We start from the raw sequence: 16,934 nt of genomic DNA, 5'->3' as shown, positions 1-16,934 counted from the left end.
CGTCCCGTATCGACATTTGCACTCGGCCTCATCTGTGTCCGTTTGTGGGTCTTGCTTTTATTGCGCACTCCCTCTCGCGGGACTCAGACGGACGCATTTTTGTGAGGCTCAAGGCAAGTGCGGCCTTCTTCAAACGCAGTTGCTGCAGATGTGATGCTGACCTATTTTTTTGTCGAGAAGCGTATAAATTAATTTAGCATGTAACAGGATCATTTTAAGCCAATATGGTACTTTGTGTCAAACTATTTGCATAATTGGGATAATTCTGACAGAGTTGGCCACAAAAGTTCCTTCAAGATTATCTTGATCTTTGAATAACTTTTTTTTTTTTGTCGAGCTTAAGAGTACACAGTCTGTGCACCGAACTATTACCCACATTCACTTCCTCATAAACACTGATCTTTATGCCCGGGCTGTGAATGTTGACATTTTACCAAGTGGCTTTGTTAAGCGCCAAACGTTGAAGTCTTATTTACTTAAACGGCATCATTAGTCAGAACGATCACGACAGCCGAGCTAATAAATCACGGAAAGGCCGCAGGTACGTGCGTGCGAGTTTCTGTGGCGGCGTGGCACTAACGGGTCGAGCTGGCAGGTTGAGGCATGTTTCCATTTAGCAGCGGCGGATAAATACGGCCCTGACACATGAGATGTTCCAGACGCCACCGCAACCTGCTTGGCTCTCCTCCAGGTAGCATTTGTTCAATGACAGCCAAACAATTTGTACTGAAAGCAACAAAATCCCTCTCACACTCAGTCACTCGGTGTATGTGTGTGTGTGTGTGTGCCCACACATGAGTGAGAGAGAGAGAGCGAGAAAGAGGGCAGAGACGTATGCTGCGCTGACAAAGGCTTATACTGTACTGTCTGAATGCTCTCTTTACCTCTGCAACAAAGAGCGTCAGATGGCATGAACGTGTGTGAGAACCAAACTTTGTGTGTCTGTGTCTGTGTGTGCGTGTGTGTGTGTGTGTGTGTGGGAGGGGGAGGTTAGTACTCCTCAGGGCCTGAATCAAGCTAAACTGTAAGGAATAGGCAGGCATGCAAAGTATGTAATATATTGAACACACATTGCTGCTTACACACAAGCTAGGGGGAGAAAAAAAAAAAAAAAAAAAAAAAAACCCAAGCAAACTTACGCATTCTTCACGTCAACTAAACCTCCATTGGAAACTGCATTTTACAGAACTTCCGATTAGGCCAGAACTGCGTTGTAGATGAGGAAGAGATAGAAGAAGGGAGCCATGTTCAGGGGGGAAAAAAACAAAAACAAACAAAACACAGAGAAACCCAAATCCATCCTACCCGAAAGCTAGCGCAAACGATAGGGAGATAATGAGACACAGACAGCAGAGGCAGGACGTGGGGATCATGCAACAGCAGAGCTTGAGGACATCCAGTCCAAGTACAGTAAATCCAACAAAATCTGCCAGCACTGTGATCAAAAGAATATTCCCACACTGGAAGGACTAACGCCCGTCCGAGTAACTGTAACAACGCTCTCGCTCGCACCGGCGAGCACGGAAGCGCCCACGTCGGACGGCCGACGAGTATTGGCGCGACAACGGCGGGTCGGAATCTTTGTCCGTCCCACACATTCACAATGCGACCGTTCTGGCACTTAGGACACAAAAGATACATTTTCGAACACAAACTACGAGCTAACTAAGACCGTCAACCAGAATGTCGACGACAAAGAGATCCTTTTCGCTTCGTTCGGTGCGTGAGAAACATTGAACATTTCAGCCCCTCTCCAGGTTGGGAAGTTGAAGGAAAAAAAAAAAAAAGAAGAAATGTGGAATTCATCTGAGATTTTGTAGTCGGTATTTGTCCAGTTACTAGACGTGAGATCAGAGGTCACGTCGGCGATGTTGACGAGTCAACTTGGCTCACAATGTTGTTATTTGATGGGGTTGGGGTTGAGGTCAGGGCTCTCAAGTTCTCCCGCATCCAATCCAACTCAGCGTGCCTTCACGGAGCGTGATTTGATTTGTGATTTGTTAAGATTTGGGAGAGACTACGTTGGTCTGACTGATTATTTTATTAAAAGGCGCACACACACACACAGCAAGTACACTGTAGCATCATGGATGCATATTATATATTATGTATATGAGAGATCCATACCGCGTAATGTTGTTTAGCCAATAAAAGCGACATTTACATGTTTGTGTTCATTACGTGAATGTTAGGAGCCCATTTTCATGTCATTCCAAATGAACCAGAACAACTTGGGAGTCAAACGGTTATTATGAGTCATCAAACTTCAGTTAATTATTAAAGTAAGTGAGATCCCTTTCAGCTATAGATCAAATGAAAAGCGTGGGAGAGAATGGGCAAAAGGTTTTTCAAACTAAAGGATGAGCGAAAGAGAAGAGTTGAGGAAATTGGGAAGACGGCCACAAGCCGCAAGCTTGCCCAGTCAATCCTGAAAGTTGTGTGTTACTTCCTCGTGTTTCCAGCAGCGAGGCCAGGAAGTCGGAAGAGCCCGACTGTCGGGCCGTTACGAGTCTGTCAGGGAGCGCCTGGAGGCTGCGAGAATTCAGTAAAACAAACAGAAACGGTTCTCAGCGCGCCAGCTGACTGGACGACGTGTATGTGAGGAGGCAGGGAGGGACTCGTACAGGAGAAAACTCGAGGCAAACACACACACACACACACACAAATGACACCTGTGTTTAAAAGCAAAGGTCAGGGGTTGCGGAGGTTGGGAGCGACCAATAATGACTTACTTGACGTCATTTTCAACACTCAACATATCTTTCCTGTCATGCAATCAGTCAAGTGCCTGCAAGGAACTGGCGTTACTGCCTTCGCACACATCCGGAGCTCCGCGACGACGCCGAGACGGCTCCGTGGGAGGTTTTTAATGGTACAAAAGGTGCTGAAGTGGATTTCCACTGGCGAACAACCGCAATGACAAATATTTTCCATTGCCATCAACAATGGACAGACACTGCCAATTCTGGAAATGCTTTGCAGAACTCACGGAGGCAAACGAGCGACCGGGGCTGCAAACGCGCAGGCAGGAAACCAATGGAGTCGCAGGGGCGTGGATGGGCGCGGAAGTGCACGCACGCACGCAAACACAAACACACAGCAGTTTGCGTGAGCGTTTGCCGTGTGTTCACTGAAAGCACGCGTGACGGCTCGAGTTTTCCACAGCTCCTCCTCGGCTCATCATCGCAATTGCAAATGTTTGTTCCGGCAAAATGAAACGAGGAAAGAAAATAAAAGTGCACATGAGCACTAAAACAGGGAGGCTGTGAAGAGAGGCCTCAATTGTCACCCATGTGGAGGTGCAACCCTTCATTGATAGCTAATCAATGATCAAATTCACCAATAACAAGTTTTGATAATCGATTCATCGTTTAGAGATTTCCTTTAACTGAACTTAAACTGGTCCAAATCCTCAGAATTTCAGTACATAATACATATTCATAATTATATTAATTAATTAATTCATTAATATAGTAGACCGATGAGCTTCGTGGTTCATCAAAATAAGATATTTGCAAGCATCTTTTACTTTGGAAAACAACTATAGAATGTTTTTTACAGACCAAACTGGTAATTGAATCATTATTTTATACGTGTGCATTTTCCTCACTGTCAAGTTGAAATTATGTCCTGTTTTTAAGTTAAGGGATGGAAATTACGTCCCAAACAAACAAACTTTGGATACAATTCATAGATGAATCCAAAAATAAAACAATCAACTGATTAATCGATTATTAAACTAATTGATAGTTGCAGCCCCAAACCCATGCAAACACTTTCTGGTTGCTGTTAGAGAAGCATTGTGGGCGAGGGGGCGAGGGGGGGGGGGGAAACAAACCCAAAAAGTGCTCTGGATCAGCTGATATTTAAATGTCTGCTTAGTTTACAGCACGAATAACAGAACTTTCCCTCCGTTCATCATTTACAACCACCCCCGCTCCATTTCCTGGTCTACACGGCACTCTTAATGGGCCGTCTGGGAATTAAAACATCAACAAAAGTCCCCTCTTGCCTGCCCTACTCATTTTGACTCATACCACTTTGAGAGACATTCATTTTGGACCTTTTGACCTGTTAAAACGAAAATGTACCGTGCAGAACTGAATGTGTGCCACGGCGAGTAATTTAAGCCTACAACCTCCACACATGGAAATAAACTCCCCCCCCCCGCTCATAACGACCTCGAACGAAACCTCGGAGGCCGAGACCAACGCTAAGCAGGTGTAATTCATTTCTCAAGTTGTAATCTTAAACCGCAAAACGTATTAATAGGAAGCTGGTTATATTCAAGTCAGGTAGAAATCCCTTGAGTGGATCCGTGACAGGAAGAGGCCCTGGATCGCAGGCAGGATACAGCTGACAAATAGTTTGGTCACACATTACTGTAAACTGGGACACGACTGGAACCAGCACCGGCTGGCCCCATATTCACAACCATGATGATGATGATGATGATGATGATAGAGAGCTTTCAACCTCCAGGAACAGGCAGGTCAGTGTCCTAATCTTAAACACACAAAGGGAAACGGCACAGGCATATACAATCCTGCCACGGACACTACTACTACACACAACACAACACACACACACACCTTTTAGTGCGTGCGTACACATACACGTAGCGTGGAAATCATGTGCTAGCAATCACCATGCCAGAAACGAGCAAAATATGAGGCAGATGTTGGCCAGGGAAATTCCTCAAATGTCCATGTGCAACACACATCGGATCGCCAAGTGCAACGGATTCATGATATTCCAAATCTGCAGAACAACAAACGCCATCCGTCCGGGGCCCGCTTAACAAAATAAAAATACAAATAAATAAAATAACTCGTACGTATTTACTGCAGATGTTTTGTTCTTGTGCACCGAACGACGGAGCATGAACGACGTACTCGTGTGGCACGGAGGTTCCCGTTGCGCTTACGTATATGCCGGCGGAGGGTTCCCTGGGAGGAAGCGAGCCGGGACCAAGCACAGGCGAGCTGGCCGGACTGCAGAGCTCGGGGAAGGGGTTCGGGATGGCCGGGAGGGAGGACGTCCTCAACTGCTGCTCCTCCTCCTCTCGCAACCTCCTGGACGCCAGAGGAACAGGACACAAAAACCGTCACAAAGTCCAACCGGCTGCCGAGTTCCACTTCAACTCCGTTTCATTGGAATTCTCTCCTTGTCTCATGTCACATGAAAACGAGGTAAAGTAGGTAAAGCAGTAAACTGGATCACTTGGGTAGGTAGGGCAAGCGTGATTATCAGCTGGGCCGATTTGACGCATGTCGGCGTCAACCTTGAAAAAATAAAAAATACAAAATTCAGAGGGCCAATAAGAGATCAATTTAAAACTGGATGAACTTCAGGGAACTATTTATTTATATAACCTTTCGGTTAACGTGATAAGAGATGCTGCTTTTTGTTTGAACTTAAAACAAACTTTGGAAAATGACTGTCACTATTGGTAACTCGCTATATATACACAGTACAATTATGAAAACGTCAAAAATGCTTCCTATTTATTTTGGGATTTATCTAATCTAGCATGCTAAAAAAATGATTGACCATTCGAGAACAAAAATTGTAAATGGTGCAGAACGATGCATTCTGCAGTCAAAATATGAACGCTTGTCATTTTTTTCTTCTTCAGACTGAAACTGACACGACGCGTTGGTGGCAGGAATGTGGAACTGGAGGGTGATGATTCGAATCCCGCTGCAGGTCAAATAAATATTGCAACTAGTTATTGGAGAGACGCGAGGCTGCCCTTGAGCAAGGCACCGAAACCCTTCGTAAGGCCCTCTTCGGATTTGTGACGCTTCCAGCTAACGAGCGCTTGATCAGGTGTCCGTTTGAATCCTGCGATTTCTTGGTGAGCCACCAAAGATGTCAAATATGCACAAAGTGTGCACTTTGGTAAGTTTGGAGTTCTTTCAGCTCCTGCAGCATGTTCTCCGTTTCCTCATCTGCACCTTGAGATGAATCTCCTAAGACTTTCTGTTTTCTTTTCTTGTGCGCTAATAATGATATTCTTACTCTGGGTTCCATCCTGCAATGAAAGACTGAAGGATGTGCAGAAAGTTCTGACTATGAAATATAAATTCAATTTCCAGTTGCATATCCTGGGTGTTCAATATAAAATGAATTCAGCCACACCCAGGTGTTTCCATTTTTGAAATCAAATTACAGTCAAGCTAAACATTTTCTTTCGTGTAATATTACGGTTATGCGGAGGATGAGTAACTTCAAAATGTTATGTTGGTATTCAATTAAAACATGATCTGACATTTTATGGTAATGATGCAGCTTTCCGAACAGTGCAAAACGGGTATAAAGTTCGGATAACAAGAGCCGCTGACACATGTGAAATATGCGCAGGAGGGGGCACTAGAAGATCTTTTCTGCGTAGCATCCGAGCTCATGTCTGTTTCTGTCTGATCTCGCCGTAACGAACGGTCTCCGAGCCAGGAGAAATCACAGACCGCCGCAGCCTGCCGGCTAATTTTCTGCAATATTCATCACACATCAATATTAAATAAGACATCACTTTAAAGTGTTTTTTTTTTTTTTTTTTTTTTTTTAAATTAGGCACTCATAAGCTTGTGGCTCAGAAGAGGGATTGTGGTTTGACAGCTGATCATAAACTTTTCAGGATTGAACCTTTTTTTTTTTATTTTTTTTATTTTTTATTTTGGCGGTGAATAGTGCGTTCGGAAAAGCCATTCTCTTTTCGACTCTTTCTCCCCGCCTGCATGATTTCTCTGTAGAAGCCAGCGAGTTCAAAAGGGAGCGGGCCTTTTGATGTCGTCCCATCTGAGCTGGAGACCGGGGTTATCCAGAGGTCAGCTCTGAATAATAAGAACTTGAAGGGCCTGCTTGTGAGTCCTTAAAGACCGAATACTCCATTACCTGATCATTTCTTCTCTACTTCTGTCAAATAGTCCAGACAGGGATAATTCAAACAGAGCGCTCCGCAGTGAATGTATATGATAAAGCCTATAATGAACGCCTTAGGGATGCTGTGAGCGACGATTGTTTTAAAAAGGAGAAAGAGGCTTGTGCTCGATGGTAAAATTAATGAGAATTTTTGACCTGCTGGTGTTGTTTGAGACAAACAGGGCCTGACAAGAAGGAAGAAGCCACTGAAAGGCTACAGATAAGGAATTATATGGAAGCATTTATGTATTGGGAGGGTGTGCGGGGATGGTAAAATTCAAGCACATCTGTCTTAATCATTTATCAACTGTAATTGTTGCCACGTTTGGTACAATCACTGGAAAGTGAAAACAAAAAGAGTGTAGCCTCTTCATCTTAGTGGCATAAAGTTGTGCAATTAGCAATTCTCCCTAACTCTTCACAAGAAATGTCCCTGTAGTTGCGCAAAACTTGGGACTTGAAACAATATTACGTTACATGAGACCTCAGCACATTGCGCAAAGCCACACTTCAGTAAACATCAAAGTTATGTTGTTTTCCCTTTGGCTTTCACTGTTTGTTTGTTTGTTTTTATTGATGTATTTTTTAAAAACTTTTTTTTGAATGACAGCGACTCTTTGACCCAAGAACAGTCTTCCAAAGGTAAAAATGTTTGTGAAAATAAAACTGAGGCCGACAAGTTTCCCGGAACCAATTGTCTTCAACCTCATACGACATATACAGCGGAGTTGAAATATAAATTCGCAGATCATAACAAAATAAAAATACAAAAAAAAATGTGTTTGTGCTCTTACTCAATGATGGATGTTAACGATCAACTCATTAGAGTATATGAATGATGTACCCTGCTGCATTAGAAGTGTGGTCTTTACATGCTAAAAGCTGGAGTCGTGCATGTGTCCAATTTTCTGCTTGTCACAACTCACACATAGAATGTTCAAAGCTTGAATGAACGCTACAGGACACTTTTTGCCTTCATCATAAGATTTAGGAGGAACAGAAGGAAGTAACCGACGATTCAGACAATGCTGAGCATTTTTGCGGGGAAGGCGAATCCGCAGGCTACTTCCAGCAGCACCACCACGACACTGGCTGCCATACTTCCGCCCTGCCACATCCCCTGCCGAGAACAGCAAACAAGCTGACGAAAATGAAATACAGTTACTTTCTATTTCATGTGGGCTACAACGCCCTGTGTATTTCGTGTTTCAGTGCGATTTGTGAAGATGAAAGTCTTTGCGGTTTGACTAGCGTCTATCTTGATAATGTCCATTACTATGCGTACAACACAGTGCTACACGCTGAGCGATTGTGTCCGAACAGGGTTATGAAGGGTCAATTTCATACACCGTAATTTCTCGTGTATAATGCGCACCCCCAAAGTTGACCTCAAAATTCTGGAAAACCCTTCAACCTATGTATAATGCATTTTTAAAAACTATTATCTGTATTTTGTTAGTTTTTTTTTTCAAATAATTACTCTGAAGTTAAGCACTTCATTTGAACACGTAATACCTTCATTTTATTTAATTGCTCTTATTTTTAAATTCACAGCCCTACTTTGATTTAGTAAATGAGAAAACACATAGTTGTGCTCATGTTTGATTGATTACCCGGGCAGAATTTGTAAGATGGGTACAATTCTTTAAAGAAAACATAAAGGGCCAGGGAAAACACATTTTTATTTTAATAGGATTCAAATTAAACTGTCAAGCATTTCAGAAAAGCATTATCATCAGAATCACCAAATAAAGATGATTCTGATTCTGATCAAACAAAACATAACCATAAAGAAATTAATGAGTGATCAGTCGTCCATCCATCCATATTCAACACCGCTTATCCTGGTTAGGGTCATGCGGCGCTGACTTCGGGCGAAAGGCGGACTACACCCTGAACTGGTCGCCAGTCAGTCGCAGGGCACATAGAGACACGGACAACCATTCGCACTGTCACTGAGTGGGAACTGAACTCACGCTGCCGGCACCAAAGTCAGGCGAGTGCACCACTAGACCATCAGTGACTCGTCATCAGTCGTTTTTACAAAAAAAAAATAAAATAATAATATCTATATATATTTCACAAATCCTGCCAGGGTATGTAAACATAGGAGCACAGCTGTACATATGCAGTCATACGTATCCCTGTCATATCGGAATGAAAGTGTAGGTTACACCTTTTTCATAACCACTAGGTGGCGGTGGCACATTAGAATGAAAGTGTACACCTTTCTCATAACGTCTAGGTGGCGGTGGCATATTGAAATGAACGTGTACCGCTTTTTCATAACCTCTGCATGGCCGCATACATTTATAAAATGGGAAAGGTCCCCCCCCCCCCCAATTATCCCCTATACCTATGTATAATGCGCACCATTGATTTTTGACATTTTTGGGATGGAAAAAAGGCGCATTATACACGAGAAATTACAGTCATTTCTTGAGTAACGGGAAGGACATGGCCAAGTCATCTTCCTTTTGAAAGTCAACTAATTTGACTAATATGAGGATATGAATGATCCATCAAAAGGTCATAATTGCTTACAAGAAAAAAAATACGATGAAGTAATGCTTTTCCAACTTTTAATGACTAAATGTCTTTAGCGTTAGGTGTCCGAAATGAAGTTTCATGATTTGCAAAATGTTTTCTTGGATTTTTTTGCCTATTGCTTAATATGCATTTTCCATAAAAACTCAAACAAACACATTTTATTGTCTTTTAAAAATGTTTTGCTTCTTTTACAAATGCTCCTCCTTTGTCACTCAAAGTGTCTTTACCGTTAATGCGCCTCATTATGTCGTTGCAACACACCAGAGGGACCTGTGAGCGCCAGGATGAGGCAGCTACTTTGCATTCACACAGTCAGTAGCAGACAGCAAAATAAATGCTGCTATTTGTGAGATATGAATGAATATGTATGAATTTGCAAAAGTGTCAGAACTATTTCATGTCTTTACCGTTATTACGATTATATAAAAACAAGCATGTAAAGGGTTGAATGTGTAGTTGGTATCATTCACGTGCATGTATCCGCAGTTTTGATGAAGCTGTTTTTACGTCTTTACTGTTGTGCACTTTGAATGCCTAAAACTTTAAATCCTAAATAACATTTTGAAAATAGAACTTTAAGCGTGGGAGACATTTACCCACAGAAAAGCAAGACTACCATCCAAAAATTGCACAGTTAGAATTTCATTTCATTTCTTGACATGTCTTAAAGATGGAATTCTATGAAAGTGACCCATAAAAGCTGTGCACTCCCTGAACGTACAGGCCGATCACGCCTCTTCCTGGACTGGCAACTCGGCACTCACCGGACAGCCAGGATGCGCATGGGCTGCGAGCGGCGTAGGCCGGCCGCCGTGGACGCGAAGGAGGCCGCTTGCCGCGCTTGCGCGTGAGGGCGATGGCGGTTGAGGTCTTGCAGGCAGGAGGTGGAGGTCTGTCCGTTTTCGAGTAGCGGTGTCGATTCTGTCCGCTGGCCGCGGCAGGCGGAGTACAGGCTCTCCAGTGAAGAATTCATATCATTCACCAGGGCCTCTAAATCAACGTCATCCTCTGGAAGACATAACAAGAAACAGAAAAGGAATACGACTTTGAAACATACTTTTGCAGAGAATGCAGATCAATCAATCTGCAACAAAGCTCAAACCCGAAATTGAGAATACAATGAAAGAATTTGCATGCGCTCCTTCCAAATAGTTGAGGGATGAAAAAAAGATGTACAAATCCCTGTAAATTGTTGGGACTTTTCCCACTTCTATTTCAGTTTCTCTATCATTGCGTTGTGGTGGCGATGTGAAGCGTTAACCTCGCCACCTTAATTCTCAGTAATCCCATCAAAGAAAAGCACAAAACTCTCAAAACACACACAAAACACTCATTTAGCAGGATTATCTCGACTGCGGGCAAGATGCTGCCCTGTGGGTAAATGTCCAGGATAAAAAGATACACGTACCAACCTGCCCGTAGCACTTTTCAACTCTCAGCACTTGAGTTCACCGCAAAGGCATCATACATTTGTCGGCATCTGCTCAAAATTCACCGCGTGTATCGAACCTTCTGCTTTTAGAGGTCTTAAAAACCCGTAGTCAAAAATTCTTTTTTTTTTTGGGAGGAGAAATCCATCTTCAAAGCCCTTGTGAAACCTCCAGGCACATTTCAATTCATGAAGTGAATTTTTCAACGGAATCCAGAAGCATTATGTCTCAAAGTTGGAAGTGAACGCAATTGATGGAAAGTTCGCATTTAATAGCTTCATGCTGCGAACGTTTGATCTTGTGAGGAGCCAAGCGGGCACAGAGCTTTGCTCTTTCCAAATGACAATCCACAGCGGTGACACTGATGAACAAACTCTTGGTTGCAAACGAGAAATGCAGTTAATGACTTGATCGCAAATGTGTTGTCAACTACAATTGCACCGCTGGGGGGAGACAAAACCCACTTGGAAGTGGCAGAAGCTCTCAAACTCTTGCGTGGCAGGAAAGCACAACTGACATGACGAGATGACCTTTTTGTGTAAATTCAGATAGTCCCCATATAATTTGCACATATTTCTGAATGTTGTTCATTTTCAAATATTGCAAACAAGTGTCATATTGAGTCTGGCTTCAACAGATGGATCCTGTCAAGAAACGTGCTTTAGTTTATAATGATACACCTCAAACAAACAATTGCCCCAAACAAGAAAAAAAAGAAAAAAAGAAAAAAGAAAAACCATCTGTGGATGGAGCAGCGTAGCTTTTCCTCAACACCACAAAATCTCCAACAAAGCACCAGTAATATGGATCAGTTTTTCCTGAAAACGTGGCAGGCGGCTGAATCACAGGTGCCTGCGAATCACAGGTGGTTAATCCGCAGCTATTAATAGCGACGTGTAAGCCGGAGCAGCTACTTATAGATCGCCCGGGGAGCTAAAGAGATGTAAACCGCAGGACACGGGCGCATACGAGGCCAAATATGGGGCTAAGGAAGGATTGCGCAAGCCAGACAAACAAGCAAGCAAGCAAGACCAGCGGGGGGGTTTCAAACCAGGAGTCCCTGGACCCCTAGTGGTCCTTGGTGCAATTGCAAAGGGGCCATGAAACTAAAGTAGCTTTTCAAAAAGTTCTCATGACATTTACACAAATGGGATTATTTGACTCAAATGTGACTAAGAGTTTTATGATCTACCGAAACGTCAGAAAGGACTTTATGATATGATATGCATTGAGACTCATACTTTTTTTTTTTTTTTTTTGGTTACACGTCCAGGTGGGGATCCAAAATATTCAGGGGTCCGGGGACCCTAACGAGGTCGAGAAGCGCTGCTGTAGAGTACAACGCAAGCCAGCGATCACGCGATGTAAAAATGAAACGGAGACGACGTCAAGCAAATCAAATAACGCATCACGTCGTACTTAAGGTTCATTTGCGCTTGTTGAGACTCGTACCCTCAAACAAGGACAAAGACTGAACATTTTCGGTCCAAAGAGAACAAAGGCTCAAGCGCTTACATCAAGAAGAGCAACCGACACATTTAGCGGCGGATCGAGGATTTGCGAGTCCTTATCAGTCGCGTGATCCTAATCACCTGCGCATGTTGCAATAAGGCAAACAAAGGTGTGCGTCACGCGGGCCGTCGACGGCGCAATGCGTGACCGTCGCGCGCACGTGACCGGCAAACCTCGTACAGCAACAAGAGACCAGTTCTTCCCGCCGCCGCTCGTCTTTGGCAGGCAAAGGAAACAAAGGCCTTCCTTCATAAGCGAGCAAACGCACAGCTGTCATGACACGCCGGACCTTCAATTATTACAGCCAATCATTTGATCCTCTTAAAATATCAGAGCAGCTCAGGCAGCAGGGAGCACACAAAGCAGAGCTGCTGACAGTCGCAATTTGCGACCGTGATGCAGTTGCTTAACTTGGGAGCAAATCATGCGGCCAGTGGCCCTTATTCAATATTGACTCGAGACTGGATTCAAACTCAGGATAGTCTCGAGGCTTCCGCTGCGGCGGATTGAGCCGACGTGATGGAGTCTGAGACTGTTGCCGGGAAAACCTTTTGCGCGGCGGAGGGGAGTTCAATCAAACGGGGCTGAAAATATTGTTTGACGGCTGGGCTCCTCGATCTGCCTGCTTTAATCCCGAAAGACACATTTCCATTCCAAGGTCCATGTAACGGTTTCCCAGATATGAATCACGCCTCTGATTGAAACGATGATGATGATGATGATGATGATGATGATGATGATGAACGCTGGCCGTCTCCCTCAAGCTGCAGGTGAATTCAGCTTTGTTTCGAAGTAAAAAGAAACCAAATCACATCTCTCGGTGCAAGTTTTTATTTTGCTGCTCTCTCGCGTACGACAACAGACAGGTCGAATAACATACGTGTAGAAGATGCGACGATGCGGGACAAATGGTGGAGACATGAAAGCTACATCACATTAGCTGCCTTACAGACACGTTTTAGCGAATTGCTGGGCGAGTCACATCAATATTTTCTTCTATTTGTCACGATGTTACTGGCAAAGCAACAGTTGGGCGCGGTCTACAAAAAATCCAATGAAAAATAAAAACAATTGAACAATGTAGTACATCAAAACAAGTAAGAGAGTAAGCACAACAACAACTACTTTGCCAGCTGCACCCGTGTCTTAGGTCACGGAGAGCCAACATCAGCGCGGCTAACTGCAGCAGAAATACAATTCGACACTTGTGTTGATCTATCCCTCTCGTCATCACAGAACGCCAATAACGGTGGGCCAAAACTGCTGCAAGCTTCTCTGCTGAGAGTCGGCCTCGAATGCAAGTCAACGCTGTCATTCTTGTTTTGAAAAGTTGCTTTGATTCTTGCGCTGTGTTAATTTACTCCTCTGACATGTTCAGCGCTTTTCCTTCTCCTTAAGAACATTGCAATTGGTTAAATTGGGGGGGGGGGGATAAAAATCCTCCATTGTCTCAGCCAATTCATATGCAGTACTAACCAACTGTAAAACTAGTTACGTCTGGAGGAAACTGCATACAAGCTCGTTTTGACCATTACCGGTAATTAGGGAATGAGACAAAGCCAAAACAAGATGGTAGCTGCGAACGGCTCCGCGTTCGTCCTTAGGCCAGGAATGTAGCCTGCGCTCTCTTTTATTCAGCTGGTCGCTAACTGCAAAGAGGGTTAACCGTGCTCGCTTAGAAAAAGCAAAGTTGTCAAGAGGTATCACACATGTATACAACATCGACCGACAGCACGTGAAATGTGAATTCCAGCCCAGCCGAGGGGCTTCCATTCCGAAGGGACCAGCGGTGGGCGTAGAAACGGAGCAGGTCTAAACTGAAAAGAATTTTTTGTGTCTTGTGTCTTGTGTCAAAGCAACACGTCTGATGTTTGGAACAAAACAAACCGCATGAACATTGTTCGCATTGTAATCGGAAAGTGTCTACCCCACACGTTCCGAATTCCGCTTATTTTTAGGAATGCGGCCCTTAAGGATTCAAGAGGGCACACGTGCGCCTGCACTCGTATGCCCGCGCACGTGTGCCGGTGACATGTTGCGCTGGCCCTACAAGGGCAAAACTGGAATAACCGGAGCCGGGAGTTTTCGTTTTCGAGCCGTGCCGTCAGATGACTCCGCCGGTGCGATTTGTTGCCCGCCAGCCGCGAGAAACACCGACACTCCCGTTAACTGCACGGTTTTGCATGCGAGAGCGTTCAATTAATGCTTAAAGTAAAAAAATCATTTGCTCCCCGACTGTGTTCAGAGGCTCTTCCACCGCAGAGTTAGTCAATAGAAGCCTTGGCTTCAGTTTAAACCTTTTGGGCTTTGCTTGATTTATCTGTAGGATTTTGCGCTGAATACTCTATGACCGAATAAACTAAACCAGATCTCGTAGGCTATAATAAGTAACCCATTACAAGCGAAAGTGAATGGTCAACAGCAGGGGCGTTCAATAATCAGGTGTCAGCAAAATGTTCCTTGGATAAAGTCATCCCTATTCATCTGCCTCCCCTGTTCCCCTGAGTTCCCCTCCATCCGGCTGATCCTAAAAAAAATGACAATGTCATTTCTGCTCCATTTATTTCCCACGCCGTGGCCAAGCGCTCTAATTCACCGGTCGAATCCTCGCAGACTCCCCGCCCTCGCCTCCCATGCTGCGCCAATATTGTGCTTAAATCTCATGCTCCGATTGTCCTGGACCAATCCCGTACGCTACAATGAGATAGACCGCGCAATTATAATGGCACCCTGTGTCCGCCAGGATCACCCTTTGAACTGCTCAAGTGTTTACAGCGGAAGAGGACCAAATATAAAACAACCCTCATCGGGCGACACACATACGGCCGCAACTAGCGGAACCGCGTTTGGTGACCTTTCAGCCCGCAAGTAGCGCTACCACTTTGGGTGACCCCAGAATATTTTAGTTAATCCAAACCAATTATTAGTAATTATTTGTTATTGGAAGTAAATCAAACACTTCACTATCCTTTTTTAACAGCATATACATGGGATTTATTTGTGTTTATATTCACATGCATACAGTATATACACACACACATGGATCTTTTCATATTCGATTAATAACGGTAAAGATATGAGATTATCACAGCAATGTAAGTATCACAGATAAAGAAATAGCTTTCTACAGTAAATTTTGCTACAATGTCATAAAAAAAAAAAAAAAAAGACAAACATAACATACCTTGTTGGTTTGGCGAATTGTGATTGGTTGATGGTTGGAAGCCCGGCCCAATGAGATTTGCTTGTCTGTGATTTGTGGATCGATCTCTATTGTCCTGCTGATGGAGACAAAAAGTCAGACCCAAAAGAATTTCACCAAGAAGGCAGAACCCTTGCCAGCCCCCCCGGACGGATCTTTCAACAGACAACAGCCACAATTCAAATATGCTTTAAGGGATATGAAGTATATGATGTGCACTCCCAAAAAAGTTTGGATCATATGAAAATATTATACAAGCATTTAAAACACTGCAGATGCGGTCTCGCTCACACAGCACACCTCCTCCAATGCAACGCAAGCTTGTCTTCTTCTGCTGCTCCCAAAGAGACAATCAACTGAACATTTCTTCAAGGCAGCGGTCCGTGACATTATTAAGCCCTCCAAGGTTGTACATGTCTCGTCTTTACAATGTAAAGGCTAATATCGGTCGTTGAATTGACAGGTAATGTCGGAAATGTACAATAGCTGTGGCTAGAAAGCCAAGCGTGCAGAGTCTCTGTTGTGGAAATGCACGAGGGAATCTGAATTGGATCGCTTCAACCATGATGTACATTCCCCCAATTTAAAAGTTGTGTACGTCAAGACTTCTTCACCCACCATCACTCTTCTACGTATACCCAACAACCCCACGAAGGCCTCCTTTAAGTGCCGCAGTATCAATAGCGAGTCCAGCGAGGACACAGCGCACAGTTTTCTTTCTCGGTCTGGCGAGAAAGAAAACTTCCTGAACGCCGGCAGAGGAAAAGAGCAAACGTGGTCCTCGGCCTGGTTTCCCTCCAGCCGTCCAGTGTCATCACCGCAACAGACTTTTCAGGGTGTGGATCGAACTGTAACGGCTATCCACCATTAGCGAGACAAGAAGTCACGGTCGTCTTCGCGTCGCCAAAAAGCCCGACCGTATCCAATCATTTGTCTCGAGTTTAAGCTCTGCTGCTCAGACTGAAAGCGAAATTCTGGACCGTAATGAGACTCGCATCACTGTGATGTAAAATGTTAATGAAGTCAACACAGAGTGCCGGCAGGTCCAGCAACCAGACTGTGACTGATGCCTTACGTGCTCATCCAAGCGGCACTAAAACAACGGTTGGCTGGTGGGACAGTCCAGCACAAATTGTAAGAGTGTGTGCATTCAGGTCAAGGTTCAACTCCACTGGACAAAACTAGGGGCTCTTTCACATCATATACTGGTCTTGAATGGTGTTTTATAGAGAGAAAAACGGATTTTCCCGTCGGCTCGGGATTAAATAAATGGGCTGCAGCAAAAAGGGCCATTTTTTTTCCACCTCGGGGGGGAA

The 16,934-nt window shown here is 44.1% G+C and overlaps 1 protein-coding gene across 3 annotated transcripts in view; it reads right to left on the bottom strand.

The window, feature by feature from the left end:
- LOC133480191 (growth factor receptor-bound protein 10-like) overlaps positions 1-16,934 on the bottom strand; it is a 53,902-nt gene that overhangs the window by 22,280 nt on the left and 14,688 nt on the right. For 2 of the 3 annotated variants that reach the window (XM_061777947.1, XM_061777945.1), the window contains exons 3-5: positions 15,601-15,697; positions 10,239-10,482; positions 4,928-5,075 (exon numbers count right to left, since the gene is read on the bottom strand). In XM_061777947.1, the coding sequence (XP_061633931.1) occupies positions 4,928-5,075; positions 10,239-10,482; positions 15,601-15,697 (489 nt within the window). The remainder of the gene's footprint in view (positions 1-4,927; positions 5,076-10,238; positions 10,483-15,600; positions 15,698-16,934) is intronic. The other variant, XM_061777946.1, reaches the window with a different exon arrangement.

The sequence above is a fragment of the Phyllopteryx taeniolatus genome, chromosome 6 (assembly GCF_024500385.1).
Source record: "Phyllopteryx taeniolatus isolate TA_2022b chromosome 6, UOR_Ptae_1.2, whole genome shotgun sequence".
Classification (NCBI taxonomy): Eukaryota; Metazoa; Chordata; class Actinopteri; order Syngnathiformes; family Syngnathidae; genus Phyllopteryx; species Phyllopteryx taeniolatus.
Note: the sequence above shows the minus strand (reverse complement) of the source record. Positions and strands in the feature narration are given on the sequence as shown.